The sequence below is a fragment of the Cibotium barometz genome, chromosome 37 (assembly GCF_041138505.1).
Source record: "Cibotium barometz isolate CiBa-2024 chromosome 37, ASM4113850v1, whole genome shotgun sequence".
NCBI classification, from domain to species: domain Eukaryota; kingdom Viridiplantae; phylum Streptophyta; class Polypodiopsida; order Cyatheales; family Cibotiaceae; genus Cibotium; species Cibotium barometz.
Genome location: NC_141082.1, coordinates 3,279,270 through 3,306,803, shown reverse-complemented (window position 1 = coordinate 3,306,803; position 27,534 = coordinate 3,279,270). Strand labels below are relative to the sequence as shown.

At 45.4% G+C, this 27,534-nt stretch overlaps 2 protein-coding genes across 4 annotated transcripts in view; one reads left to right on the top strand and one right to left on the bottom strand.

Moving 5' to 3' along the window:
- LOC147616847 (uncharacterized) overlaps positions 1-27,534 on the top strand; it is a 119,607-nt gene that overhangs the window by 53,529 nt on the left and 38,544 nt on the right. The window lies entirely within an intron of this gene.
- Positions 9,965-11,962, bottom strand: LOC147616850 (uncharacterized). Its single transcript, XM_086776268.1, has 2 exons — positions 11,831-11,962; positions 9,965-11,104 (listed from the first exon to the last, which is right to left on the bottom strand). Exons 1-2 carry the CDS (start codon positions 11,960-11,962, stop codon positions 9,965-9,967), a joined length of 1,272 nt encoding a protein of 423 aa, XP_086632394.1.

The following is a 27,534-nucleotide window of genomic DNA, read 5'->3' as shown; positions in this document are numbered from 1 at the left end:
CATGAAAGGAGGCACCTGAATCAATGATCCATGAGTGCATACCATGACCATCTCCTGCAAGTAGTGAATGGGCATCAAGTGAAGACGTGAATAGGACTTCATCCTCACTGTCACCTGCATGTGACACATTGACTTCTTCAATCTTGACTCCACTTTTGCCCTTTGGCTTTGCTTCTTTGGCTTCATCTTTGTCTTTGTCTTTGCCTTTTCCCTTTTCCTTTTGATCATTTTTCCATTTGTAGCATTGCTTTTTGATGTGTCCCTTCTTGCCACAATAATGGCATTCCAAGTCCTTTTTGGAGCGGGACTGCTCCTTCCCCGTTCTTGGCTTTTACCCCTTTGCTGGGATCTCCCACGTGCATTCATTGCATTGGACTTTCCAACAGAGTTGTTCTTCCTGTTCATCTCCTCTTGAAGAAGAGCACCCTCAACATCTGCATATGACACCATAGCATTCGAATTGCTAGTGGCTGTCTTGAATGTGTCCCAACTCTCTGGCAAAGTGCATAAGAGAAAGGTGGCTTTGAACTCATTGTCCATTGCCAACTTTTGATTGATTACCTGGCTGACAACACCATTAAACTCATTTAGATGGGCTGTCACAGACGCCCCTTCCTTCATTTGAAGACCTACGAGTTTCTTCAACCAATACACTTTGCTTGAGGCACTTTGTTGGGCATACAAGTCCTGCAATCTTTGCCACATTCCCCAAGCTGTCTTCTCTTCACGAATGCTGAAAAGTAAAGTGTCTGACACAGACAACATGATGGTGGATCTTGCTAGCTCATCCATATCTTCCCACTCTTCAGCAGTAAGAGAAGCGGGCATTACACCCCTTTCTTTGATAGGCTTGTGCTGCTTCTTCTGGAGCAACACATTATAGCATTGGGTTTGCCAAATATCATAATTATGTGAGCCTTCAAGCTTGTTGATGTGAAGCAATGAAGAGCTCTCACCTATGGTCGCCATAGCAATATGCAACCTGTGAATGCCTGACTCCCTGCAAGTGTGCAAACACTGCACCAAAAGCACACAAAGTGCTCACAGTTGTTCTCCCAAACTTTATCTCCCATTGCGGAAGCACAAATGCAACTCTACTCCCACTGTATGTGATGAAATCACCAAAATCTGGTTGCTGCAGATTTAGGACAGCACCTTAAATGTGCTCTGTTGCCCTTCCAAAGTATTGTACAGCAGTACTAAGTGCTCACCAATGATGTACCAAACCTGTACCGCCAAGTATAGCAGCTGAAAATGAGCCTTTTCCTCACTCAAATCAATGTGCAGCCATGCCAAAACTTGTACAAAGCTGTACCAAATCTGTACCAACAAGTACAGCAGCAATAAATGCTCTCCTGGCTGTCCAAATGAGTGAAAATCAGACTTTTACAGTCCCGAACACTGCATACAACAGTCCCGAACACAAATTGAGCAAAAGCCCCTTGACTGCAAATGGATTTCTGAGGATTCAAAGCATAAAAGTCTTGCCTGCTGCTTTGCCAAGCTCAACAAGCATAAAATCTTGAAAAGCCCCTTGATTTAAGATCAATTGCTGATCATACATGGTACATTGACGCACATGAAGGCATCCAGAGTCTTCACAGTGCTTCCCCCTGGCCACATATACATCTAATACATGAAAGCCCCTTGATTTACAGGCACATTGAGTGCTTGACAGGCATCAACACATTGTCCAAAGCATCAAATGCCAAGTGCCTGCATGCAAATCAACCCAATCGGCACAAAAGCCCTTTGATCTGCACTCCAATTTCCTGCAATTTAGGCCCAAATGTGAGATTGCTCACATCATACAGAATGTATGAATGCCCAATGGCACAAATACATCAAAAGTCCCAAATTTTGACATCCAATTTCCTGCAAATTGACGCGGAATGTGACCAATGTCACCCAGTTTTGCCAATTTCGCTCAAAATTTGAGCAATTTGGCACCTGTACCTGCTCAATTGATTGAATTGATAAGAAATTCCCAAAGAATTGAAGCAAATACCTCTTAATTTTTGAATTTCTCTGAGATTTGCAGACTGAATTTTGTTGTTGCAGGAGAGGGGGGGACACGTCTGATGGCTGAGGCTGAGGCTGAGGCTGAGGCTGAGGCTGAGGCTGAGGCTGGGGCTGGGGCTGGGGCTGGGACTGGGGCTGGGGCTGGGGCTGGGGCTGAGGCTGGGGCTGGGGCTGGAACCGGATTACAAGATCACATACCCTGTGTAGTGTTCTCTTGTCCTACGTGCTCTCTTGCAGATTGTTGCTACCTTGTGTTGGTGGAACAATAGAGAGCAGATGGTAGGGAACATGGGCACTTGAGAGAGTAGTGTGGGTTGCAAGTCTACATCAACAACCACTTGTTTGCAATATTGTATTCATATGCATTGGCATGGAAATCTGGTTAGAAATGCCCATGACACTATGTACTTGATTCTCCCAAGATCAATATACTTTATTTGAGGGAGGGGTCGGCCGTTCCTGCTCATTGTGTGTCTCTTGTCAATTCAGCAATTTACTTCTTGTATTTGAACAAGTGTCCATCAAATCTTAGTGTATTTAAGTGTATTGATGAGCATTGTGTTCAATCAAGTTACATTGGTATCAGAGCATACGGTTCTCTTTCACTTCTATCGTGAGAGACGATCACCGTGAACACTAGCTATCTCTACACTTAGAACATTATGGACAGCCATACAATGGATGTTGAAGATGCTAATACAAGAGGCAGGGACAATGAAATGCATGTCTCCAATGCTTTATAGGATGAGCAAACTCATGTGGTGCTCAATAGGGAACATGAATATGTGGGACAGTCATCCCGTGGCAAAGAGAAGATGCAGGAAGAAGAGTCCATAGTCTTGAGGGCTGAACGTACTCGCATGCAAGCTCTTCTCCATGCACAACAACAAGAATTGAATCTCTACTGCCGCGAGAGGATCCATTGGTACATGACCGTTTGAAGGCCAAGAAAGCTGAATCTTATATGGATCATGCAATGGCAATGATTGCTCAAGAGTTGCACATGCAACCGAGGGATGCAGCACGTGCATACTTGGCTCGTACCGAGGATGCCTATGCAGAAAAGGCAACTATTCCACATGTCTTGGAATCCCCACAAGTGCCCGAACAAGAACTTATGTCTAAGAGGATGAATCTCCATGCTATCATCTATGGGAGAGGAACAATCAGTGACTTCATGCCATGTAGGAATACCTTATGTAGCCAGTGAAGGATACAATGTTTATGGCAGTCAAAATGTATGTCAAATGCCATTGCCGGCTGAAAATGTGCATGCACAACACATGCAACATGGGCTGCAATTTTTTGTTGGTGTAGGTATTCCGTGTATCTCTCATGCCACTCATGCCTTTGAGTGTGCTCGTGAGGGAGAAGTTATGGCTGAAAATGTATCAATGCATGTTGAGGGGCTAGGCATGCCTCATGCTTACAGGGCACATGTATCTATGCCTTATGCATCACCTTTTGGTCCAAAAATGATGCCAGTCTCACAGGGGCTGTCCCAATAGACAAACATGGGGGAAAACATGTTGAGATGCACATACATGCATCAAAGTTTCGTGACTTCAAAGCCGGAGACAAATCCGTGAAGTTTGACACATATCATGGGAAATATGATGCATCAAAGGCACTTGCTTTTATTGCCCAGTTTGATATTGCTTTCAGTGATGAGGATTTCACTCAGAAATCCATGATCCGGCATGTCAGCATGTTCATGAAAGGCACTGCTGCCCATTGGTGGCTCACGGAAAAGCTCTTATTGAATCCTATTAGATCATGGGAAGAGTTCAAGGAGAGGTTCTATGCTCAATTCTTGTCTCCCAATGCATTGAATGAGATAACAATGAAGTGGGATTGGGTAAAGCAAAATGAGGGGAAATCGGTAAATGCATATGTACAAAAGTTTTGGAAAGTGCTTTTGGAGGTGTCTCCATTTATGCATGTCACCGAGGCGGAAAGGAAGAGAAGGTTTCAATCGGGATTGCAACCCGTGTACAAAGCGGGACTACAAATGTATCCTGGTCATACCTTACACTAATTAATTGCAGCCGCCACCGCCACCGAGCATTTGGAACTCAAATTGGGTCGATCCAATAAGGCTAAACCCTCATTTCAAGGCAAAGAGAGGGCTGTCCAAAACCTGCAAAATGATGGACAGCCACCTAAAAAGGACCAAAACCAAGATAAAAATGGTCCAAAGGCTCAAAATAACACTACCAAGAAGCGTCCCTTCAAACTGAGAGACTAAGGTCTCACTTCGGAATAGAAAAAGCAATATATGAGAGAGGGGAAATGCTTTACTTGTGGTAGCACCGGGCATATTGCAAAGGCATGCCCAAACAAGAAGCAGCGTGATAATGCAAATGCATCAAAGACTAATGTGCATATGGTTCCGGATGTGCAGGGCAACACTTCACATGATAGCAAAGATAGGGTTGTATGTAAAGCTTAGGGACAGCTCAAAGATCAGCCCGCTTTGTTCATGTTTGAGTATTGTGCATCTGAAAATTTCATATCCACACAGATGGCAGATGGCAGTTGCTTTGGGTATTGAAGTGGAGGACATGGGTCCTCAAATTGAAGCAGGGGCTGCCTTTGTTGGTAGAGAAGTGCAGGTCATGCCTATTTTTGGCAAGTTGCACATACACATTCAAGGCTATGTTGATCATGAGGATTTTCTTGTTGCACCTTTGAATGGTTGTGATGTATTGCTTGGAAAGCCTTGGCATACACGTATTGATCTGTGCAAGGCTCTCAAGACCAACAGGATCACCTTCATGCATAAAGGCCGAGAGCATGTAATTGATGCTGGTGAAGAGGGTGATATCATTCCCCTTGTATCTCATATACAAATTAAGAAAGTAATGAAAAAGAGTGTTTTTGCGTACTTGATTTTTGTACGAGATCATGTTGAGGAAAATAATGTACATGTAAACACTCTTAGTAATGATAGGCTGAAATTTTTGCAAGAGCACAATGATTGTTTTGCTGATGAGTTACCAAATGAGTTACCACCTGTACGACCGGAAGATTATCGCATTGATCTTGTGCCGGGTAGCTCACCACCTAATAGGCCAGCCTATTGTATAAGTGCATCCCAAAAAGAGGAGATCATGAAGCAAGTGAATGAGCTTTTTGAAAAGGGTTTGGTTCAGCCAAGCTCTTCCCCATATTGTTCTCTCGTCCTCTTGGTTCAAAAGAAGGATGGATCCTTTCTTATGTGTGTGGATTATAGAGCTTTGAAAGCTTATCATCAAGAATCGGTTTTCGATTCCACACATAGACGACATCCTTGACAAGTTGGATGGATCGGCATGCTTTAGCCGAATTGATCTCAAGAGTGGGTATCATCAAGTGCGTGTAGTGTCTGAGGATGTACACAAAACTGCTTTCAGGACAGCATTTGGGCTTTATGAGTATCTTGTTATGCCTCTTGGTCTTACTAATGCCCCGGCTACATTCAATAGAATGATGGATCGCATATTCCGTGGGTACAGGAAATTTACAGGTGTCTTCTTTGATGACATCCTAGTCTTCTCGAAGACCGAAGAAGAGCATAAAGCTCATTTGGCTATTGTTTTTGAAGAGCTCCATAAGCATAAACTCTTTATAAATGCAAAGAAGAGTGAGTTCTTCTTGTCAGAGATACATTATCTTGGGCATATTGTGTCCAAAGATGGAGTGCGGAAGGATCCTGCAAAGATTGATGCAATTCGGAATTGGCCGGAATTGAGTTCGGTGCATGAGATCCGTAGTTTTCTTGGATTATGCTCTTACTACCGCCGCAGGTTCATTCGGCACTTTGCATGGATTGCTTCTCCTTTACATGATTTGACAAAGAAGAAGGCCGTGTTCAAATGGACTAATGTAGCGAGAGATGCATTCCTCAAATTGAAAGATGCAACTACTCATGGTCCAGTGTTGATCATTCCGGATTTGCAAAAGCCTTTTTGTGTGGAATGTGATGCATTTGGAAATTGCATAATAGCTGTCCTTAATCAAGAGTGACATGCCGTGGCTTATGAGAGTCGTAGATTGTTGACCGCTCCAAAGTTGGTGCTGCTCTATGGTGGGAGGACTTTGGTTTAGATGGACCGGAGCTGCAGCAGCTTGCCATCCGCATACTTAGCTAGGCTGTCAGCTCCTCTTGCTTGGAGCAACTTTGGAGTACCTACAGCCACATTGCCTCTAGGAAGAGGAACCGACTCGGGGTAGAGCGTGCCAATGACCTTGTCTTCGTTAGCACGAACTTGCGAATGCTTTGCAAGAGCGTGACCAAGAAGGGAGATTCCTTCACCGAGTGGGAGATGAGTCAACAAGAGGATGAGGTGCAGGAGCAGCATGCCAGTGAGGATGAGACTGAGGATGAGCTTGATGCTTCTTTGGCACAAGCTACCCATGACCATGAGGCGAGCACTTCACGTGGATGATCATTCATGGATCATGATTCATGGGCCTTACTACTTAGCTCTAGCCTCTAGCCTCTAGTCTTCAGCACTTTTTTGTCATTGACTCATTTGAGTCCGTCCATGTATTTTGCCTCCTTAAGGCTTAGTCCTGACTCCTGAGTCATGAATCATTTTGTATCTTTATGACTCAAACGCTTACCATTTTAGTGTAAATTTGTGCTCATTTTGATTTACTTCCAAAGTAGAATAAGTGTAGAGTAGAAAAATTAAAAAAAAAAGTATTTTTTGAGTGCCGTTTCCTCCACCGTCCCCGTTCCCTACTTATGACCGTCCCCCGTCCCGTCCCCGTCCCCGTCCCCCGTCCCTTGTGACTATGGCATTTACCTTCTCGGTCAGCCAAAGCTATTGACCACGCATCCTCTCCACATATGAAAGAGGTGTGGCTTGTGTTGAGATTGACCAATGGCCATCCTCTATGCATATGGAAACCTTGCCTTCCTCTCCCTACTCCCTTCTTGAATGCGGCGCCAACTTGAAGCAAGGATTATTGAAGATTTTAACCCACAAAAACAGTCCTACACTCTCTTGCTTGCTCCTTGGAGGTTCTCTTGCATGGTGGACATAGCAGCCAGAAACGTATGAAACGCGTAAGAAACGTTTCTAAAATTCAGGCCAAAATAAGAAACTCCGTTTTTTTAAAAGGTTTTTAATATTTTCATATAGAATTTTAGCTTCAGACCTAAACATTATAGCAACACTAAAGTGGTAAGAAGCTAAAACTTGTCATTGTCACTTAGCGGATGGAGTTGCTCAAAATTTGGGCAATTTTGAGGAACGGCTAAAAATTGGGACTAATTCCATAATTGGGGAAAATTAGGGTTTGCAAATTGGGAGAAATTGGAGATTTCAATTTTCAGCTGAGAATGATATGGGGATGAAGAGGAAGAATAGAAGAGGAGGAGGAGAAGATAAAGAAATAAAGGAGGAGAAGAAGAAGAAGAAGAAGAAGAAGAAGAAGAGAAAGAATAAGAAGAAGAGAAAGAATAAGAAGAAGAGGGAGGGAAGAAGGAAGAACAAGAAGGAAGAAGGAAGAAGAGGGAAGGAAGAAGAAGAAGAAGAAGAAGAAGCACACGAGAGAGAGAGAGAGAGAGAGAGAGAAATGAAATGAAATATTAACGTCTCAAAAGGCCATAATGACCTATGAGACCAAAAAGTTACATCATGGTGGATTTGATACAATGTGTGGATAAAAAACCAGAAAATGAAAAATAAAGATGATACTAGTGGCACCTAGAAAATGAAACTGGAACTAGAAGGTAAACAGAAACCCTTATAGGGTGTGAATATAGAGAGGGGGGGGGTACGCTATGGAGGTGAGTGGAGTACAGTGAGGGGATACAATATCATGTGGGACGAGGGGGTACACTATGGAGGTGCCTCCATCTCATAATATGTGCCGCATCGGACGCTGGCGGATCTCCTCAATATCCTCTGTGGTCAGCACCGTGACAGGGTATCCCGCATGTCTCGCAAGAATAATCCGAATCCGCCGCTGCAACATCCGTCTATGCTGGGATGCCCTCCTCCGTAGTCGTGGGCGTCTGGACCACCCAAGCTCAATCGCACGATCAATCAGTGTACCGATGGTGTGGGCGGTATCCATGTCCTGCTTCTGCTGCTGTGGTCCATCTGGCGCAGTGATGGCTGGACTAAAGAAGTCTGTAATGTGCCTCTGAGTCTGGCTCTCTGTGCGCCTAAGCAGGCTATCTCTATATCTCCGTAGCTCAAGCAAGAACAATCCCAAACACCTCTGGTCCTGGTACCCCATTACTTTGTGGAAAGTGGTCGACACGTATGTCATAGTATGCAGTACAATGGCATATATAATGCAGCTCTGTCTCTGGCTCCCCATGGCATACTCGACATATCCTGGCCTCAGCTGGTATCACAGTTGCATAGAAACGCGTTTCATACAGGTTCGAAACGTACGAAACGTTTCGAAACGTATGAAACGCGTTTTTTTCATCATCCAATTTTTTTTATTTTTTTATTTTTTTATTTTTTTATTTTTTTATTTTTTTATATTTTTTTATATTTTTTTGGGTGTACAATGTAGAGACGGATTGCATTGAGAGTTCTCTCCCAGGATTGCAGTTCAGGGCCTTGTGAGAGAAACTGGAGTACATGGGCTCTTTTTCACACGAAAAAGAGAAATAGACTCTCCTCAGCACAATTGGAGAGGCTTGTCTTTTGTCATTGCAATCTCTGATTGCTAGAACAAAAGGGTCATCCCATTGAGCCTCGCCAAGTGAATCCAGATAAGATTGATATCATGAAGTGCAAGGAGATTCCCGACATTCCTCAGGAGGAGAGAGACATCTATTCTATGCTCTATGAGGAGATCATGGCTCCGGCTCGCACTACACGATCTTCTCGAGAGGCTAGTACTAGTGGTGCACCTGCACCTCTAGAGGATGAGGCATTTGAGGACTCGGCTACCGGCAGTGACCTTGAGAGTGAGGCTGCAAAGGCAAAAGATGCAGATGAGGATGAGCATGAGGATGCAGATGAGGATGCAGATAGTAGCTAGCACCTGCTGCCAGTATCATTTTATTTGGACATGTTATTTAGTTTGAACTTTGGACATGCTATTTATTTTGATCTTGGATTTTGAGTCATGACTCATCACCCACGTGGTGATCCTTTTGATTTCTGCTTAGTCATCAGTGATCACCCACGTGATTTGTGATATCATCATATCTTACATGTATTTTGTTTTTATTGAAATGAATTCAATGTGGTCTCTTATAAGTTATGTCAACAGTTTTTTCTTTTCTATATTTCAAGTTAAAAATATACATGTTTTTTCTATTTTGTATGAAACCTTTTTGTACCCGTTTCTTACCTTTTATGAAACGTTTCAAAACGTATGAAACCCGTTTCATACCTGCCGTTTCTGAAACGCCTGGCAACTATGGCTGGTATACCTCTATATCGGCCAATCTCAATCTCAAGCTGGTGTGAGGATGTGCGAATCTAACCAATAGCACATCGTACTGCATGAGACAGGTGTACATCCATGTAACTGGGTCTGATCACAAAACCATCTGCTGTGAGGTGAAGAAAATGCTCTTTGTAGAAATTCATCTTCGTGCCCAGCTCCTTAGTCGGCTGTATCCATGTCCTCCTAATGTCCAGCTGAACTAAATCCTGACGGATGAGTCTGGTAATCTCTGTCCGTGTGAGAGTGAGAGAGGGTGCCTTCAGAGAATACTGGAAGGGAGGCAATATGTCCATGCTAAAACCATGTGCCTGGAACCAAGATGTCATCTGTCCATACCAACAAGCCGTGTCTCCCTGTAAAGCTTACTGTCGGGAGGACTCAAGGGCGAGGCGTGCATATGTCTCGGGGGAGATCCCACAAGCCATGTATGTAGGAGACTGATCTCGTAAGAGCCTCAATCACCAGAGGGGCAGCTGCCAGCTCTGCTCGAATAATCTCATGAGGTACCAAGGCCTTGGCTCTAATAATCCTAGCAATCATAGACACCAAAGGCCTCTCCATACCTCTCCACCTGCTTGCGCCGTTGCAGTCGGGCTCTTGTCTCTCTGCACTCCTCATCATACGAGCTGTTCTGGGCCATACACCCAGAACGCTGTCTCTGTCCAGGCTGAGTATGTGGATATGCCTCTCTCGCTGCATCCTGTAAAGTCTTTGTCAGTATATGGGTCAGCTCCTCCAAAGGTCTCCCTTGCTCCTCTGTGTATAGACGTCTATAAATCCCATTTCTGTATGCAGCATCAGTCTTTGAAGTAAAAGTATATCGAGTGTGATCTGCCCCTCGTGTCCTTTGAGCTGTGGTAAAGTGAAAAGCGATGGTCAATGTCAACAACGCATGATCCACTACTACCCCAATGGGCCGAGATCCAACTGTGAAGTCCTCAATGCATGAAACAAAGCTCGGCATAGCCATAACATAATCCACTGTGCTAGCACCATGTCTACGTGGAAAGCAAGTAAAACCAGCTGCTGATGGAAACATCTGCAAGCCATTTAGTATGGCCAACCCATGTGCAGTCCCCATATCTACCAAAGATCTCCCATACTCTGTGCACTCCACATCCTGTGAGCGTTTGTCTAATCCCATATCCAGAGTGTCTAGCTCTCTCAGCATCTCCTCTAAGGTATCATAAAAGGCTGTCTGGCGGTTACCCGTCTCGGCATTAAAGTCCCCTAACAGGATGATGTCTCCATCCCTAGAGAACTCCCATATGTCATCATCTAGCACAGAGAAAGGATACTGCCCTCTAGGTGCTGCATATGTCGATGTACTAGGAGCAACATAGCATATGGCAATATACAGGAATCTGCTTGTGTCGGCCCTCAGTCTCACCCACATATATCTGGCCTGATCATCTCTCCGAACGATGTGTAGAAGCGGTTGCAGCTCCTCCCTGAAAAGAACTGCCACTTCCCCTGATCCTCTACTACTGTGTACCGATCTCGTCCCTACTGTGCAAGATGTCTCCCATCTGTATCCTGTCACCTGTGGCATCATCTGACGAGGGGCGTGGTGAGTCTCCGAGTAGAAGACTATATCTCTATCTCTAAAGCTGTCCTCAAAGGCACCTACATCAAGTCTGAGGGATCCATTGCAGTTGCAGGCTGCCAGCTTTAATTTGGTCCCATTGGTCTCGCACAGTCATGTAGAGCGTCGCTCCACGATGACCACCCTCCCTTCTCTATAAAATGCTATCTTTTCGTTTTCTCTTGCCGCCCTAATCTCTGGCATGACTTCCTTCATATGTGCAAGCTGTGAAAGAGTAAGATCGTCACCAAGAAAAATGCCTGTATTCTTTAAAGTGGGTCGCCTCTTCAAGAACTCCTCCTTCGCCTCAATAGAGGGGAAGCGAAGTATGAGAGCTCTTTCCTTTGATGTTTTCCCGTTGCCTCCGCTTTTTTTGCCCACTCTCCAGGCTTTTGCGTGTACCGGACTGTCAATCCCCATCAACACCATAAGCTCTTTCACCTTCTCTTCAACTTTATCCCCGTCTTTAAGGCCGGTAATCCTCACATGCAAAGCACGTGTACGTCTTCGTTGTTCCTCTTCCAAAGTCATGTTAATGATTGTAGGTGTAGGGGTTGTTATCTCCTTACCTTTACCCTTCTTGGCGACCTCTGTCCAGTTCTCCGCTTCATCCATCTTCCTTTGAGTCTTGGTGATGACTTCCACCCATGAGGAAGTCTTTGCTTCGTGTTGCTTCTCTTCTTCCTTAATTGCCCGTACTTGTTCCTTGATAACCTTGAGCTCTTCTATCATGGATGGCTGAATTTCACCTTCTTCAAGTCCACCATTTGCCTTAGCCTCTGCAAGCTCCCTCTGAAGAGCTGAAATTACGCCTTTGAGCATGTTGACTTCCCTGTGAAGGTCTTTGACTTCTGCTACGAGGTCCTCCTTCTCCTCTTTCCCCCGCTTACTCTCATTGAATACCATTTGGAGAAAGCACCGCTTACTCTCATTGAATACCATTTGGAGAAAGTTGGCTTTCTCCTTCCACCATCCCTCCATATCCGCCTTCCATTCCTTCATCTCCTTTTCCACATTTGTTATCCTCTTGTTTGTGACCATAAAGGTCGCCTTCGTCGGGTTGCGCAAGGGGGAAGCCATGGAAGGAGAGAGAGAGAGAGAGAGAGAGAGAGAGAGAGAGAGAGAGATTGCAGATCTGAAATTCAGAAAGTGCAGCCAAACCCTAAAACGCAGACGCAAACCCTAAAACGTAGACGCGAACCCAAAGAAAAAAAAACGCAGACGCTTGAGAGAGAGAGAGAGAGAGAGAGAGAGAGAGAGAGAGAGAGAGAGAGAGAGAGAGAGATGGAAGGGTCAAAAGGTGGGGTGCAGGCATGCAAGAAGGCGCACAGGCGGGGAGGAGGGGAGGGAGGGATGTGGGCAATGTGAGGGGGGGGGCGGGGGGGGGGGGGGGGGGGGGCGCAGGCAGGCAGCAGGAGGGAGGGGTGAAGGGCAGGCAGCGGGAGGGAGAGCGAAGGGGGGGGGGGGGGGGGGGGGGGGGGGGGGGGGGCGTAGGCGGGCAAGGGGGGGGGCGCGCAGGCAGGCAGCGTGAGAGAGAGCGAAGGCGGGCGAGGCAGGCAGCAGGAGGGGTGGGCGCAGCGGGAGGGGGGAGCGAAGGGGGCAGCGGGACGAGAGGGGGGGGGGGCGCAGCGGGAGGAAGGGGAGAGAGAGAAATGAAATGATATATTAACGTCTTCAAAAGGCCAAAATGACCTATGAGACCAAAAAGGTTACAACAATTGGTGGATCTGATACAATGTCTGTGTAAGAAAAGCTAAAAACAACTAATTGAAACTGAAATAACTGTGAGGAAAAGTAAGGAAAAGTACGGTACTAGGAGCTCCTAATGGATAACATTTGGGAGGAAAACTCTAGCAACAAAGGTGTGTGAGAGAGAGAGAGAGAGAGAGAGAGAGAGAGAGAGAGAGAGAGAGGCTGCACACAGAGAGGGGGCGAACAGGGGCGAAGGGTGGCGAATAGAGAAGAGGGGCGAAGGGTGGCGAACAGAGAAGACGGGCGAATGCAAGCGAACATGGGTGAATGCAAGCGAACATGGAGAGAGAGAGAGAGAGAGAGAGAGAGAGAGAGAGAGAGAGAGAGCATGGTAGAGAGAGAGAGAGAGAGAGAGAGAGAGAGAGAGAGAGAGAGAGAGAGAAAAGGGGTGATGGTCTGCGCAGGAGAGAGTGCTGCACGAACCTTCACGTCTTCCCTGTTTTGACTCACTTTTTGCTCGTTTATCGCTCCTCTTCTCTGTACAGCCCTCTGTGTGTGTGTGAGAGAGAGAGAGAGAGAGAGAGAGAGAGAGAGAGAGAGAGTGTGTGCGGGTAGTCGCCTTCAGCAGGCAGTCGTCACCCCCAGCAGATAGTCGCCATCAACAGGCCGTTCAGCAGAGATACGCTTGCCCTTTGTGTGATCGACATCCTTGCAGAGAAGACAACACACCGCCTTTCGTTATCAGTGGAGCTGCTTGCAACAAGAGGTATTACTGTAAATACAGCAGGTACTCTAGGGTTTCTAGCAAGTACTGCAGGTTCAGTAGGGTTTCCAGCAGGTGCTGCAGTACAGTAGGGGTTCTTCGAGGTGCAATAGTTTCCGCAAGTACTGCAGGTACAGAAGAGTTTCCAGCTGCCGGTACTGTAGGTACAGTAGGGTTTCTAGCAGGTGACTCGCAGGTACAGTAGGGTTTCAGCAGGTGGTACAGAAGAGTTTCCAGCCAGTATTGCAAGTACAGTAGGGTTTCAGCAGGTACTGCAGGTACAGAAGAGTTTCCAGCCAGCACTGCAGCAGGTGCTGAATTTGGGTTTGAGAGAACGAGTTTTCTTTGCTTTTGTACATGGATTTGGATGACCCGGCTGCTGCTGTTGGCGACATGGCTGCCAATAGCCTTAACATGGATCTTATTGAGGAGATGATCGAGAAGGATGTGGGTTATGCTTCAGATGCCTCAGAGCAACAAAAACGTCAAAGACTTGATGTTGATGCAAGCTATACTCCGGTGAATGTTGGAGAGAATGCAGAGGAAAGTTCTCAGGCACCTTCTCCGGAGTTTGCACGTTTGCTGCAGATCACTGGTGAGCTTCTGCAAGAATATGTGAAGGCAAATAGCGTGCAAATGGCTGCAGTGGATAATAGTGGTGTGGCTGATGTATGCATGGAGACTCCTTTGTTGCTACAACAGCTAGCAGGTTTTCATGATCGTGCTGCTATCTTTTTCTTTACTGGGCGTATTCCATTGCTGCCTCGTCTTAGAGCATGGCTGGGCCGCTTGGTGTCGCCTGAGGCACTTGAGGAGATTTACGATGGTCCGAGAGGCTTTTATGAAATACTTTTTCGCACTTCGGAAGCCCGTAGGGCAGTCTTGGAGCAGGTGCCACTTTTTTGGATGGGCAGTTGGTTCATGTGGTTCCGTGGAAGCCTATGGCAGAGTACCAAGATATGTTGCGCTAGGCTTGCTCAGTTTGGGTTGAAGTGAAACAATTCCCACCAATGTTTTGGCGTGTTTTACCAAGTCTCATGCGAGGTATCGGTGATGTCTTGGTGGTGCCTCGAATGACATCTAGAAACCGAAATCGTCTATGCATGTTGTGGAATACTGGGAGACCTAGGCTGACACATTTGCGTGTCAATATGGCTGGGCTGCAACCTTTAATGTATGAATTGAGGTGAGATACATTTGCTGGCCACTGTTTCAAATGTGGTGAGATGGGCCACTTTGTCTCCGAATGTCCTAAGAAAGAACAAGTTGCTGCTACAAAGGATATCCTTGATGGACAGTTGCCCGTGGAAGATGAGCATGATGCTCCTTCACATGATGCCCAACACATGGATGTACATGTGGATGTTCAGAATGAGGTTGAGCAGCCATGGGTGGAAGTACGTGGTAAAAAGACACGATTTGTTGCCCCGCGGGGGGGTTTCTCAGATGCTGTTTGGCGGGGGCCTTTGCGTACTCATCAGGGGCCCTTACATACATATGCTCGTCGCCCTTTGGGTTCAGGTGCCCAGCAACAGACCAGGATTGAGAGGCCGGGAGGCCAACTTTCTCAGGGTACAGGGCCTCTTGGGGTGGATAGAGTAGAACGCTATCCTATTAGAAATCGCCTAACAAAAGAAGCACAACAACAATTGCCTCTTGTGTTTGGTTCGAAGGGTGAGGTCATCTCGCCATGGGATGGTCATTACCCTTTGACACGTGCTCGGGAACTCCAAGGGCAATCTGAGATCACAAATACCATGTCTAAAAATGCAATGCTTCAAAAGGTTCGTGATTTGGCAGATTGTCCTGGGCCTAGTACACGGCCTTGTTGATTCCTTTTTTGGGAAGGCTTATGAAAATTGTACAATGGAATGTAAAGGGTATTTCTTCGCGCCAAAAGCAGTTCAGGCTTTGGCGTACAACTTTTTGTCATGGTTGGGATGTTTTGTGTGCAGTTGAACATAAGCAGCATAAGTTGGCTGGCAAAGCCTATGTATATAAGGGATTTCATGTTTTCTACAGCGGACATCCTGCTTAGCAGTCAGGTGTTATGTTTGCTGTTCGTTCGCAGTTTCAGCCTTCTCTTGTGATTCAAGATGTTCATGGAAGATTTCTAGTGATACAGATTGTTTGGGATGATACGCCTTTATGGTTGTTAGGGGTGTATGCTCCAAATAATGCTCGTGCACGCTGTTTGCTGTGGAATGACTTGTGTGCTCTTTCAATCTCTCATCCTGGCTTTGTGATGGGGGACTTTAATATGTGTCTCCAGGGAGCAAGCCACGTCGCCTCATTCTGTAATGGATGGCCCGGAGAGAAAGGCGTGGGAAGGTTTTGCAGCAAGGTCGCTAAAACAAGACATGTGGTCTTGGTTGCATTCAGATGAAAGGGGTTACACTTATGCCTCACAACAGTTTCGGGGCACTTATGCTAGATTGGATAGGATGTATATTTTACATCAAGATCTCTTTTTGCCAGAGGTTCTTACTATGATGGTTGATCAGCAACACGTTTTGTCAGATCATTGGCCGCTTGTGTTTGAAATGGTCTATCATCCTGTGGATGCATATAAAGGCTTGTTGGGACGCTTGCCTTTGCGCTTAAATCACACTTTTTTGGAGCATGAAGTTTTTGATGTTTATATGCGTCAGTTGATACGACATTTCTCCACAAGAGTGTCCATGGCTGATTATCATGCTTGGCCAGTGTTCCTTACCAACACTCGGAAATTAGCACGGCATTATGGTCTTGCTAATGCCTCTATACAAAAACAGCATGTGGCCCTCCTTCAGTCGCTTTTAAAGGGCTTGCAGGCGTTCATGTTTACTGACTCTATGGATGCTGAAGTTGCGGATGCCATAGAATGGCTGAAAAAGGAGCTATCTAGGGTGCAGGAAGCACAATATGTTCGCTTTAAACTACTTGCACGTCTTGATGCTTTGCGGGATGCTAACTGTCAATCTCATCGCTTCTATGATAAGTTGCATCAAAAACATATGCGTGAGAATATTGTTAGGCTGATGGATGCCAAAGGCAACCTTGTTACTCAACCTTCTGAGGTTATTCAGCATTGCATCAGGTTTTATGAAGATTTGCTTGCCCCTCGAGAGGATGTCTCACCGGCTGTCCTGGCTGCAAGGGAGTCATTGTTTGCTGAAGTACGATATCAAGTTGACCCTGATGTGGCGGTTCAGCTTGATGCTCTTGTTACTCAAGGGGAAGTGGAAGCTGTTCTCTCCAAACTTCCCATGGGAAAGAGCCCTGGTTGGGATGGTTTGAGAAATGAGTTTTTCCGAAAATATGCTGATCAGCTTGTAGAGCCTTTGACGCTTATTTGTCAAAGGTTGGGATGAGGGATATATGCCTGCCGATTGGAAGTTGGGCATACTTCGTTTGTTGCCCAAAGTCCCTTCGCCTACTTCTTTGGCTCAATGGCGCCCGATCTCACTTATGGGTATTATGTATAAAATCTTTACAAAGATTTTTGCCAATCGCTTGCAGAAGGTGCTTCCTACTCTTGTTCATCCATATCAATATGGATTTGTGCATGGCAGGAATATTTTGCATAATATTCTTAATGTTCAAATTGGAGTGGATTATGCCAAGGCAAAGAAGCAAGAGATTGTGATGGTGCAGCTGGATCTTGAAAAAGCTTTTGATCATGTCAGCTGGTCTTTCCTTTCTCAGTTAATGACAGCCATGGGCTTTGGTCCCAAAATGGCTAATTTGGTGCATTTACTTGGCTCTGGCTCTATCACGCGGATTATGCTCAATGGAGGACTTTCGGATGGTATTTCTCTCACCCGTTCTCTCCGGCAGGGCTGTCCTCTTAGCCCTCTTTTCTTTGCCATTGCCACTCATCCTATGTTATCTCGCCTAGATGCTATGGCAGCGCATGGTGAAGTGGTTGGTTTGCATCTCCCTCATGGCAAGCAATTGGTTGCTCAAGCCCTTGCGGATGATACTTTTATGTTTCTCAGGGCCGAAAAAGCCAATATAGATCGAGCAATGGAAGCTTGGAATAATTTTGCATTGGCTTCTGGGCTGAAAATAAATTCATCAAAATCAGCCCTCATTGTATGCACGGAATTTGATCTTGAGGCATTAGGGTGGCAAGGCCGTGTGGTGCATACAGGAGACATTGTTCGTCATCTTGGATATCCGGTGGGTGTGGATGTGGACCCCCAAGCGCTTCTTGCTTGGATTTCTGCTCGGATCTCAGATAAATTTGTGTATTGGAAAGCTCAAGGGTGGCCTATGCATGTGAGGGTTAAGGTAGCTCAGGTTATTATGCTTAGCATGATTTCCTATTTTTTACCTTTGCTACCTTGGACGCACAAATCTCTCATCCATTTGGTTGCTCCCATTCGGTTTATGCTGTGGAAGAGGCAAGGAAATATTATGGGTCAGACATGGATAGCTTGGAATCACATTACGACGCCCAAAAGAATGGGTGGGGCTGCTTTACTGGATGTCCGCTTGCATATGGTGGCGCGTAGGTGGGCGCTTTTTCAGGATATGTGTTTGCAAGAGCAGCCTTGGGTTTTCATGGCTCGTGACTTGATTGAGTTGGAGGGATTGTCACATGGGCGGACACGTGTGCAGGCTTCATGGTGGGACATTGTGAATGCGGCTCATCCTGTCCGTATTCGCTCATCACACATTTTATCGCATATTCTCCTTTCTTGGCATGAAGTTCTACTGTTGGCTCGGTGGGATCTTGGTCATGAAAGACTACTTTTGAACTCTTTGCAGTTCGAAACATTTGTGGAGTCGCGTGTCATTGTTTGGCCAGACAGAGATGCTTCACGCATACGACTCAACCGCATGGTCAGGCTAGGCTTGGTTAGAATCCGAGATGCTATGATACCTTGTCGTGACAAGCCATATTCATTTCGTCGTATTCGGCAGCACTTTAGGGTTCCTCGGATATTTCAGCCACTATGGGCTGACATCATGCATGCAGTTGAGCCTTTTACTCCATTGCCTCGGCCATCTGCAGATCAGCCTTGGCTTGATTGGGCACTATGTAAATCTGGTGACTTGATATCACTCTCAGCTAACCAGGTCTATCATAAGCTTGTATCAGAGAAAGATTGGGTTTCAGCCAAGGCCAATAAGGTGTGGGGATTGCACAAGTCTAAATCATGGTGGCAGAAAACTCTTATGCGTGGTTGGCAGTCTGAACTCCCTTACCAAGGTAAGGTTTTCATTTGGAGGATGTTGGTGGGAGGGTTACCTACACGGGATCAGCTGAGCCGTCGTAAAATTACACTGGCCTCTTGCTTCTTCTGCACGACATGCACTGAAACAGTTATGCATCTGTTCATGAGTTGTCCAGTGGCCCGTCAGATTTGGTCTTTTGTCTCTCGCGTTTGGGAGGCAGTAGAGAGGTCTACTGTTTCGGCTCATCAGTGGATATTTGGGATTTGTCCTCAAGTCATTACTTCAGACAGCCACCTTGTGATATTCCATTTCCTTAGATGGACAGGACTTTGGCATATTTGGACTACACGGAATGGGTTCATTTTTGATTCCTTGTCTGGAATACATGGGCACATTCTACGTATCTGCGGTTTGCTGCTTTGGCAGTTTTCTTCTCTTCTCTCAGCTCAGCTACTGGATGCAGATGTTATTTCCTTATGGTCTACGGCGGCTCGGCTGGCTCATCTTTGATGCTTCTATCTGGGATGCTTATTTGGCTAGGAGGCTTTCTTATTAGTGTACAGGTTTGCATGGTCATGATCCTTTAGAGGATCTTTTGTGGGGGTTTTGTTTGGGGCCATAGGTTCTGTGTGAGCCATGTGGCTGATGTACATTTTACATATAATATAAAACACCATTTCACGAAAAAAAAAAAAAGAGAGAACATGGTACACAAAGAGAGCGAGAAGGGGATTGAAAACGTCAAAACGTTAAAACCTTTGCTAAGGCTAAAGTCAATTAAAAAAAACCCTTACCTTACGTTTTTTATGAAAGAAACGTTTCTTATTGTAAGAAACGTCCCGTGTATTTCTTTTTGAAAGAAACGTGTTTCTTTGCTGCCATGATGGTGGAGCTTGTTCGTGGTCAAATAACATGTGTCTAGCTCGAGATTGACCTAATCCTCTACTATTTCATGGATTTCTATATGATGGCAAGGGTTTTGAACAATTCTATCATCGACAATTCTTCCAAAATCTGAAACCCTAATTTTGCATAAACCCTTATTTGCAAAAATCCTTATTTAGCAAAAACTGTAATTTACAAAAGCCCGAATTTCAGCCAAGAGTGCTATGAAGTATTCTTTCATCAATTCTTCAGTCTAAAGGTGGAAGGTGATTGTAAATGGCAATCGATTCTCGGGTAAGAGTTTCTTGTGTTTGCTAAGCCTACTCCACATCACCAGGGTGTATACTTGTGGTGCACATTTGAGAGGGAGAGCCGCCACAATGAGTGGTAGAGGCGATCCAGAGCACTCTTCCAGAGGAGAGAACTGGACTCTCTACCATTGTTGAGGAGATACCAGGTATTGATGTACCAGGTGATGTGGTGGAGCAGGAGCTTCTATATGATTTTGATGGGAATCTCCTCACAAATGGAGACTACTCATCATCCTTATCTTCAGGCTTGGATGATGATGAGTGATTGGTGACTCATGAGACTTGATTTATTAGCCAGTGTCCTTGTGGTGATTGGTCGCTCTTACTAGTTAGTAGTTAGTATATCAATATTTATTTCAGTTAGTGACCACTGACTAATCACATATTCTGCTTCAACTTGTAGCTACTAGCGGCGGCAAGCCTTGTACTTATGATTTATGATCAAGCATGTATGATGTCGTATTATTTTGTGTTGGCCATATGGCTATTGGTGTTTGTACTAGGATTTCAGATGCAATAGGACTTCATATTGTATGCTCGCAGCTCATTTGATATTTATAGAGCATAGATGTTTGAATTTCAATTGTTTTTTGCACAATTTTGTGTACCAGTGTTGTTAACTTATTTGGATGCATACTTTACTCACCCATACGCATATTGTACCGTACTGCACCATACCTAAGGTACGCAACCACTATGGTCCCGGACTAGGGCTCACAAGGGACTAGTTACCACTTGAGGTCTTGCATCTGCTGTACGTCTATGTCCACGTGGCATCCAATTGTAGAATGCACCTGAGATCCCTTTCTGCTGAACTTGACAGGTGTTGGAAAGCCTCCAAGTAGTCCGTTAATAATTTTGGATAATCTTTGAAGAAATTCTTGTCAAGCCACACTGCTTCATGTGTATCTCGGGCTTGAAACTTCGTGAGGAACTGTCTTTCTTTTCGGCCTGAGCCGTGCTTCCAACGATGCAAAAGGATCTATTCCGGAATCATTACTTCAGCTTTGTCCACTATGTCTGGTTCTTGTTCATCGTGGACAACAGAGAGAGGAGGTCATACATAAGGCTTCAACCAACTGACATGGAACACTTCATGCATGGTCCAACTGGGAGGTAGCTTTAGCTTAATAGAAACCTAGTTGATCTTTTTTAGAAAGGGAAAGGGTCCAAAGCTCGGAAACGACAACTTTGAGCATCGCTCGCCCACTTGTTTCAACCTTTGCTTCATGATCGTGAGATATATCCAATCTCCTTCTGAGAAGATCACATCTCTTCTATCCTTGTTGGCGTGTTGAGTATAGACTTTCTGTGCTTTAGCCAATCTATCTTTCACAGTCTCCAAAATCTACTCGTAAGACTCTGTCAATCTATTAGTTTCAGGCACTGAGGACGACGTCCCGGTCAAAAAAGATAAGAATGGTCTTCCAAATGCTGCCTCATATGGAGTCCTGCCAATAGCTGAAGAAAAAGGGTCATTCAACATAGCTTAAACTAAAGACAAAAACTGTTCCCACTTGCTGGTCGCATGAACATGATACTTAAGCATGTCGAATGCCAATTAATCGTAAATCTCTGTCTGGCCGTCTGTCTAAGGGTGGAATACACTGGAAAAACTCAACTTAGTCCCAAAGTTATCAAATAATGCCCTCCAAAAATGATAACTTAGCTTCTCAATTTATCACAATGGTCCTAGGTATGCCACCTATAGGATACCAATGCCTGATGAACAATCTAGCAATATCTTCGGCAGTAACGTTAGCCCTGCCAGGTATAAGCATAACAAACTAGCTAAAACGATGAACAATCGTCAAACATTGTGTATTATGCTTATTCGGACTATGAGGCAAGTTCGTCACAAAATCCATAGAGATATCCTGATAAGGTCCTTTGGGAATAGGTAATGATTGTAAAAACAATCCTATTTTCTTGTTGTGAGGAGCGTTTTCTTTTTGACAAACCAAACAGTGTTGCACATGAGTGAACATGTCACACCTCATTCTGGGCCGATAAAATTGATGCTCTAACTTCTCCAAAGTCGGGTTGATGTCCTTATGACCGCTAGTAACAACATCATGGGCATTGTGGAGAAGAGTTGCTTGAAATTGTTTCAATACACAAAGGCGATCTTTGTAGAAAAGCCAACCATCGCGGATCAAAAAGTGGCATGGTCCTGTGGCGTCTAATGCATGTTCCTACTTAGTACCAAATTCCACGGAATTCGGGTACTTGTGTTGTATCTCGTCTAGTCTTGTACCAAGGAGATCCATCCTTGTGGATTGGATGTGGGATATGGTTCCTTTTTACTTAAGGCGTCGGTCACTGGGTTGGCCTTGCCCAGGAGGTACTCGATCATTCTACCAAGTTGGTGGAAAATATGGCACCAACGGTGTTGACGGTCACTCCAATTCGCTCTTGGCATTGTCTGAGGCCAACGTAAAGCCTGGTGGTTTGTGTGGACCTCAAAGTCACGCCCATAAAGAAAATGCTTTTAATGCTTTAGGCCTTGTATCATTGCGAGGAGCTCTGGATCATAGACCGAGTACTTTTCTGTAGGGATCAGCTTACGGGACATGTAAGTGACTGCATGCCCAGACCACTCCGATAGTGATGTTACTCGCATTAGTGATCACCTGGAATGGGTCATTCCACAAAGCTAATGCTAAACAAAGAGCCTTAGACAATGCAATCTTAAGGTTCTTGAAAGTGTGTAATACACGAGGGATCATGTGAATCCGTGGCCTCCGAGTCTTGATAGTAGATACCTTTAAGTAGATCAGTGAGAGTTGCGGAGACGTTAGAAAACTTGTCGATGTGGGTGGAATATGCGTGGAAAATGCCCACAAACTACCGAATGTTAGAAGCAATTTTTCGGAATCTCCCAATTGAGGATTTTTGCGACCTTTGTAGGGTCTAATCGGATGGCTTTAGCATTGATTATATATCCAAGGTATTGAACCTCGTATTGATAAAACTTTCATTTTTTCTCATTGACATAAAGGTCATTGCTTTCCAGCAATTTATCACTTTTTCTACGTCAATGTCGTGTTGCTCTTTTGTAACTGAAAAATCAGTATGTCATCCAAAAAGATGAAGACACACTTGCCTATGAAGTCCCTGAATACCCGCATCATCATGGGGTTAAATGTAGTTGGGCGTTTGTGAGACCGAAGGGCATGACCACGAACTCGTAGGGAGCCTGCTTAGATCAGAATGCGGTTTTGGGGATGTCCCCATCCACAATTCGTACTTGATGGTACGCCACTTTTGAGATCAATCTTCGAAAGTACCTCTCTAATATGTAGTCAAACTGAGGCATTGGGAACTTGCTTTTGATCATCAGCTTGTTGAGCGCTCGATAATCTACGCAAAGTCTAGAGGATCTGTCGTCCTTTTCCACAAAAAGAATCGGGACTGTGAATGGAGACATACTAGAGTATGAAACTAGATTGCAGTAGCTTGTGGAGTTGACGGTCCAACTCTGTCATTGTTGCCTTACTCAGGCGATATGGAAACTTGATCGGGGGTTCATAACCTGGGAGGAGTTCAATTTTGTGGTCCTCCGGTTTAGATGAATCTTAGACGGAGGTTGTCCCGAAGAAAGGTCTCTGGAACCGGTAATGCAGGGCCTTGTACTCCTTAGAAGCAATAGTAATTGTCTGGGTGGTTTGAACATACATCACCGCGCATTGTGCACCTTTTCGAATCTCTCGTTTAGCTTGGATATGGCTAATGATCGAAAAGTTATGTACCCCTAGCTCATATTTAATGATCACGGGAGACTTTGACACATTTCGAGTAATCCGGATGGTGTGTTGGTCGCAATTAATGTTTCGCATGAACTTGTGAAACCTACAAGAGAGGCAACCATGAAATCGCGCACAGATTTTGGGCCGTGGATGACTAATTTAGCACGATGAGCTTCAAACTTATGCTTGTTGTCATGCGTGTGCTAAATTCATCCACTTTCTCATCTAGCGAGGTCAACGAGAAACGGGCTCACCGAGCGGCTTGCTCCATGACTATATCCTCTATATTGTTCTTGTCAAACAGGACGACTACTCTCTAGCCACCTATGTAGCTAATTGTCTTGAGCAACTCGTTTCGCTCATACTCTTGGTCATGGTTGCCCTTGTACTTCGCTTCACAGCTCGAAGTGGTCATTGTTGGCTTCTTCTTGCTCAGCCATGATATACTGTGATCAAAAGGTTTTCCAAAATCCTGAATGCTAAGCCTGGCACGTGTCTGCTAAGCCTGGCACGTGTCTGAGCTGGTGTAGACACATGCTGAAAATCCTCAAGATTAAACCTTTTAAGCAGTTTCTGTATGTACTTGGATTGCATCATGACAATCCCATCATCACAATGTAAGAACTGAATGCCAAATAGTAATGAAACGGCCTATATTTGACATGTCAAAAGATGCTTGTAATTCAGCCTTGAAAGTTGAAATCTGGTCACTATGAGTAGCATGTCATCAACGTAGAAAACCATGACTCGAAAATCTCATTTTGTGATCTTGACATAGAGGGTGCTCTTTGTTGGACCATTGTGAAACCCATGTGCAAGTTTGCAACCAAGTTTGCATGTATCTTCTCGTACCATGCTTTGAGAGCTTGCTTAAAGCCATACAAAGCTTTGCGTAACTTGCACACTTTGTTCTCTTGACCCTTGTGAACAAAACCACGAGGTTGACATACATAAACTTCCTCATGAAAATCACCGTTCAAGAAGGTGGTTTTAATATCCAATTGATGCACATTCCATCCATGATATGTAGCCATTACAATAATATACCTAATGGTAAGTCATATGAGAAGTGGGAGCAAAGTGTAGGCATATGCTCTCACTTATGGTAGTGCTATGTGTGAACAGGGCGTAACCAAGGGCACTTTTTCCCATGTGGTTTTTTCCCTTGGACATCAAGTGTGAAAGGACACTCTTAACATATAATATTTTGTACTTCTATATTATATGGATGTGGCACACATGCAAGGGTTGACTTGCATTTTGTGGATACCACACTTTTGGCTCTCTCTCTCTCTCTCTCTCTCTCATTTCTGTGTGTGAGCTTCTCTACCCTGCACCTAACCCTAATGTGCAGGTTGCAGGTTTGTGTGTGTGAGTGTGTGAGTCCAATACCCAACAATTGGTATCAGAGCTGGGAGCTGGCCTTGAAATTCTGCTGCTGGAAGAAAGCCAACGAATTTTCGTCGTCAGACTGTTGATTTCCGTCGCCGGACTGCCTGGTTCCGTCCGTCGTCGCTGCTCCTCCGTCCGGCCACCAGAAACGGGCGGCACTAGTGGGGAGCCCACCGCCCTGTCCAGCCGGCGGCATTAGTGCCCATAGCCCCGCCGCCGCCCAGCATCGCTCGAATGCTGCTGCGTTCCGGCCGTCCGCTCCGTTGCACTCGCCGTCGGCTCATGACTGCCGTCCTGTTCGGGTCGGCGTCGCCGTCACTGCTCCGTCCTGGGCGCCGTCGCCCGTTGCTGTTCTGTTCCCACGACGTCCGTCCGTCCTCCGCACGCAGTACCCACGCCGTCCTACTCCATTCCGGCCGGCACGTCCCGCTCCGACCTCCGCACGCGGCCAGCCCGTTCTAGGCCCCCCTGTGTCCTCCGTGCTAGCCCAAGGCCGCCGGCGGGTCCTGGTGCAGCTACGCGTGCGTTGCGCTCGCCCTCTGCCTCCGCCTCTGACTGGTCCGAGACCTGCACTTGGGCCCGTCCCTGACAGGCCCGACACCTGCCGCCGACAGCCCTCCGCCGCCCAGAGGCCACCGCCTCCGTCCGTCGAAGCTCAACGCCCAGGCCTCTTCCCGACTGTGCATCAATACTGCCTCTTCCCGACTGTGCATCAGTACTGCCCACACGTGCAGGTACCTTTGTTTCAGCAAACAGAAAAATTTAACAAAGTAAACAAAATAAGGTTTGCAGGCACTCCGCTCCAGATTCGACAAATTTTGGGGGTTTGCCAGAAAGATTTGAAAGCTTGTAGGTGGTACAGGATTCAGGCAAATTGGGGTATTTCTCGATTTGAGGACAAATTGAAAAAATTGGGCATGTTGCTTTGCCTGCAATTTGGGAGTTTTCAAAATTGAGGTTAAAATCAGCAAATTGAACCTCTTTCATTTCCAGAAATTTAGGGCTTTTGTGAAAATTGGCCAATTAACTGCACATTGAAGCAATTGGAGTGAATAAAAATTGGGGATTTTCTGATTGGAGCATGTAATTGGGCATTACAGCTGGGATTTGTCGCGGATGTATACACATTGTGTGTAATTGGACAATTTGGTGCAGGTTTACACTTGCCTGGTTTGCAGGCATACATTTGCACAGGACATTTGGTTGCTTGGCAGTGCACATTGGTGCTTGGTTTGCTTGTAGATATATTTTGTTGACATGGCACAGAATGCTACAGATGTATTTGGTGTGGTTACCAGGAGGACAAGCTAGATGGATCTAACTACTCCCTCTGGAGTTTCATGATCCGTAATTTGCTGGTAGCCAAAGGGCTTTGGGGCATCGTGTGTGGTGATGACATACGCCCACTTACCATACAGCCAACCACGCCTCAAAGGGGAGGTGCTCAAAGAGCTCCTGATGTAGAACCTGCTCCCACACAAGAGCATAAGAGATGGGACTCTAGAGATACACAGGCCATGCCATTGATAGCCCTTTCAGTGAAAAGGACTATTATTCCGCACATTCATTCTTGCAAGACATCGAAGCTTGCATGGGACACATTGGAAGCAATGTATTAGGTACGCAACGAGGCAAGAGTTGCCTACTTGAAGAGGCAATTGGATCTTCTTTCTATAGATGAGGGTGACTCCATGGCAGATCATCTCACCAAAGTGAAAGATTTGCAGGAACAATTGCTCAACATCGATGAGGTTATCCCAGACAGACAGATGGTCACCAACACTCTTCATTCTTTACCACCTTCCTACTTGGGCTTTCACACCTCTCTCAACCTCTCAATGAGAGGAGATGGTGATCCCGTCACTTTTGAAGAGCTCGTAGGTTTACTCTTGCAGGAAGAGCAAACATGAGCAAACTTAGCGAGCAACCGTGGTGGAGAAAAGGCATTTACAACCAAGGATAAGGGTAAAGCAAAGAGCTTTAGACATGGGGGACAACAGTCTAGCAAGGCTGGTCATGGACAGCCCTCTTCTGGTGGTGAAAAGCCTGACAAAGGGGATGCAAACAAGCCCAAAAAGAAGGGCAAATGTCACTACTGCCATAAGCCTGGACACTACATCAGTGAATGTAGGAAGCGGATTGCAAAAGAGAAAAGGAAAGAAGTAGGCAATGCAGTAGCAGACTCTTATGATGACAAAGCACAGCAATCAGCTAATGTAATCCAGGAAGAGTACACTTTTTTGGTCGCATGCACTAGTGACACACCAAGTGCTTCAAACACTGATATGTCTTGCATTTCATCTGACAGACATAATGCATCATGGTATTTTGATAGTGGTGCTTCGAGCAACATCACTTCATGCAAAGATGTATTTTAGCACTTGGTTTATGCTTCAAATGGCCGCACTGTATCATGTGCAGATCATACCACATATCCAGTAAAGGGAATTGGTAATGTCATACTTATTGCAGCCAATGGTGCCAATATATGTATGAAAAATTTATTGTATGTTCCAGGGATTTATGAAATAGTCACTTCTGGAACACGATACAAAG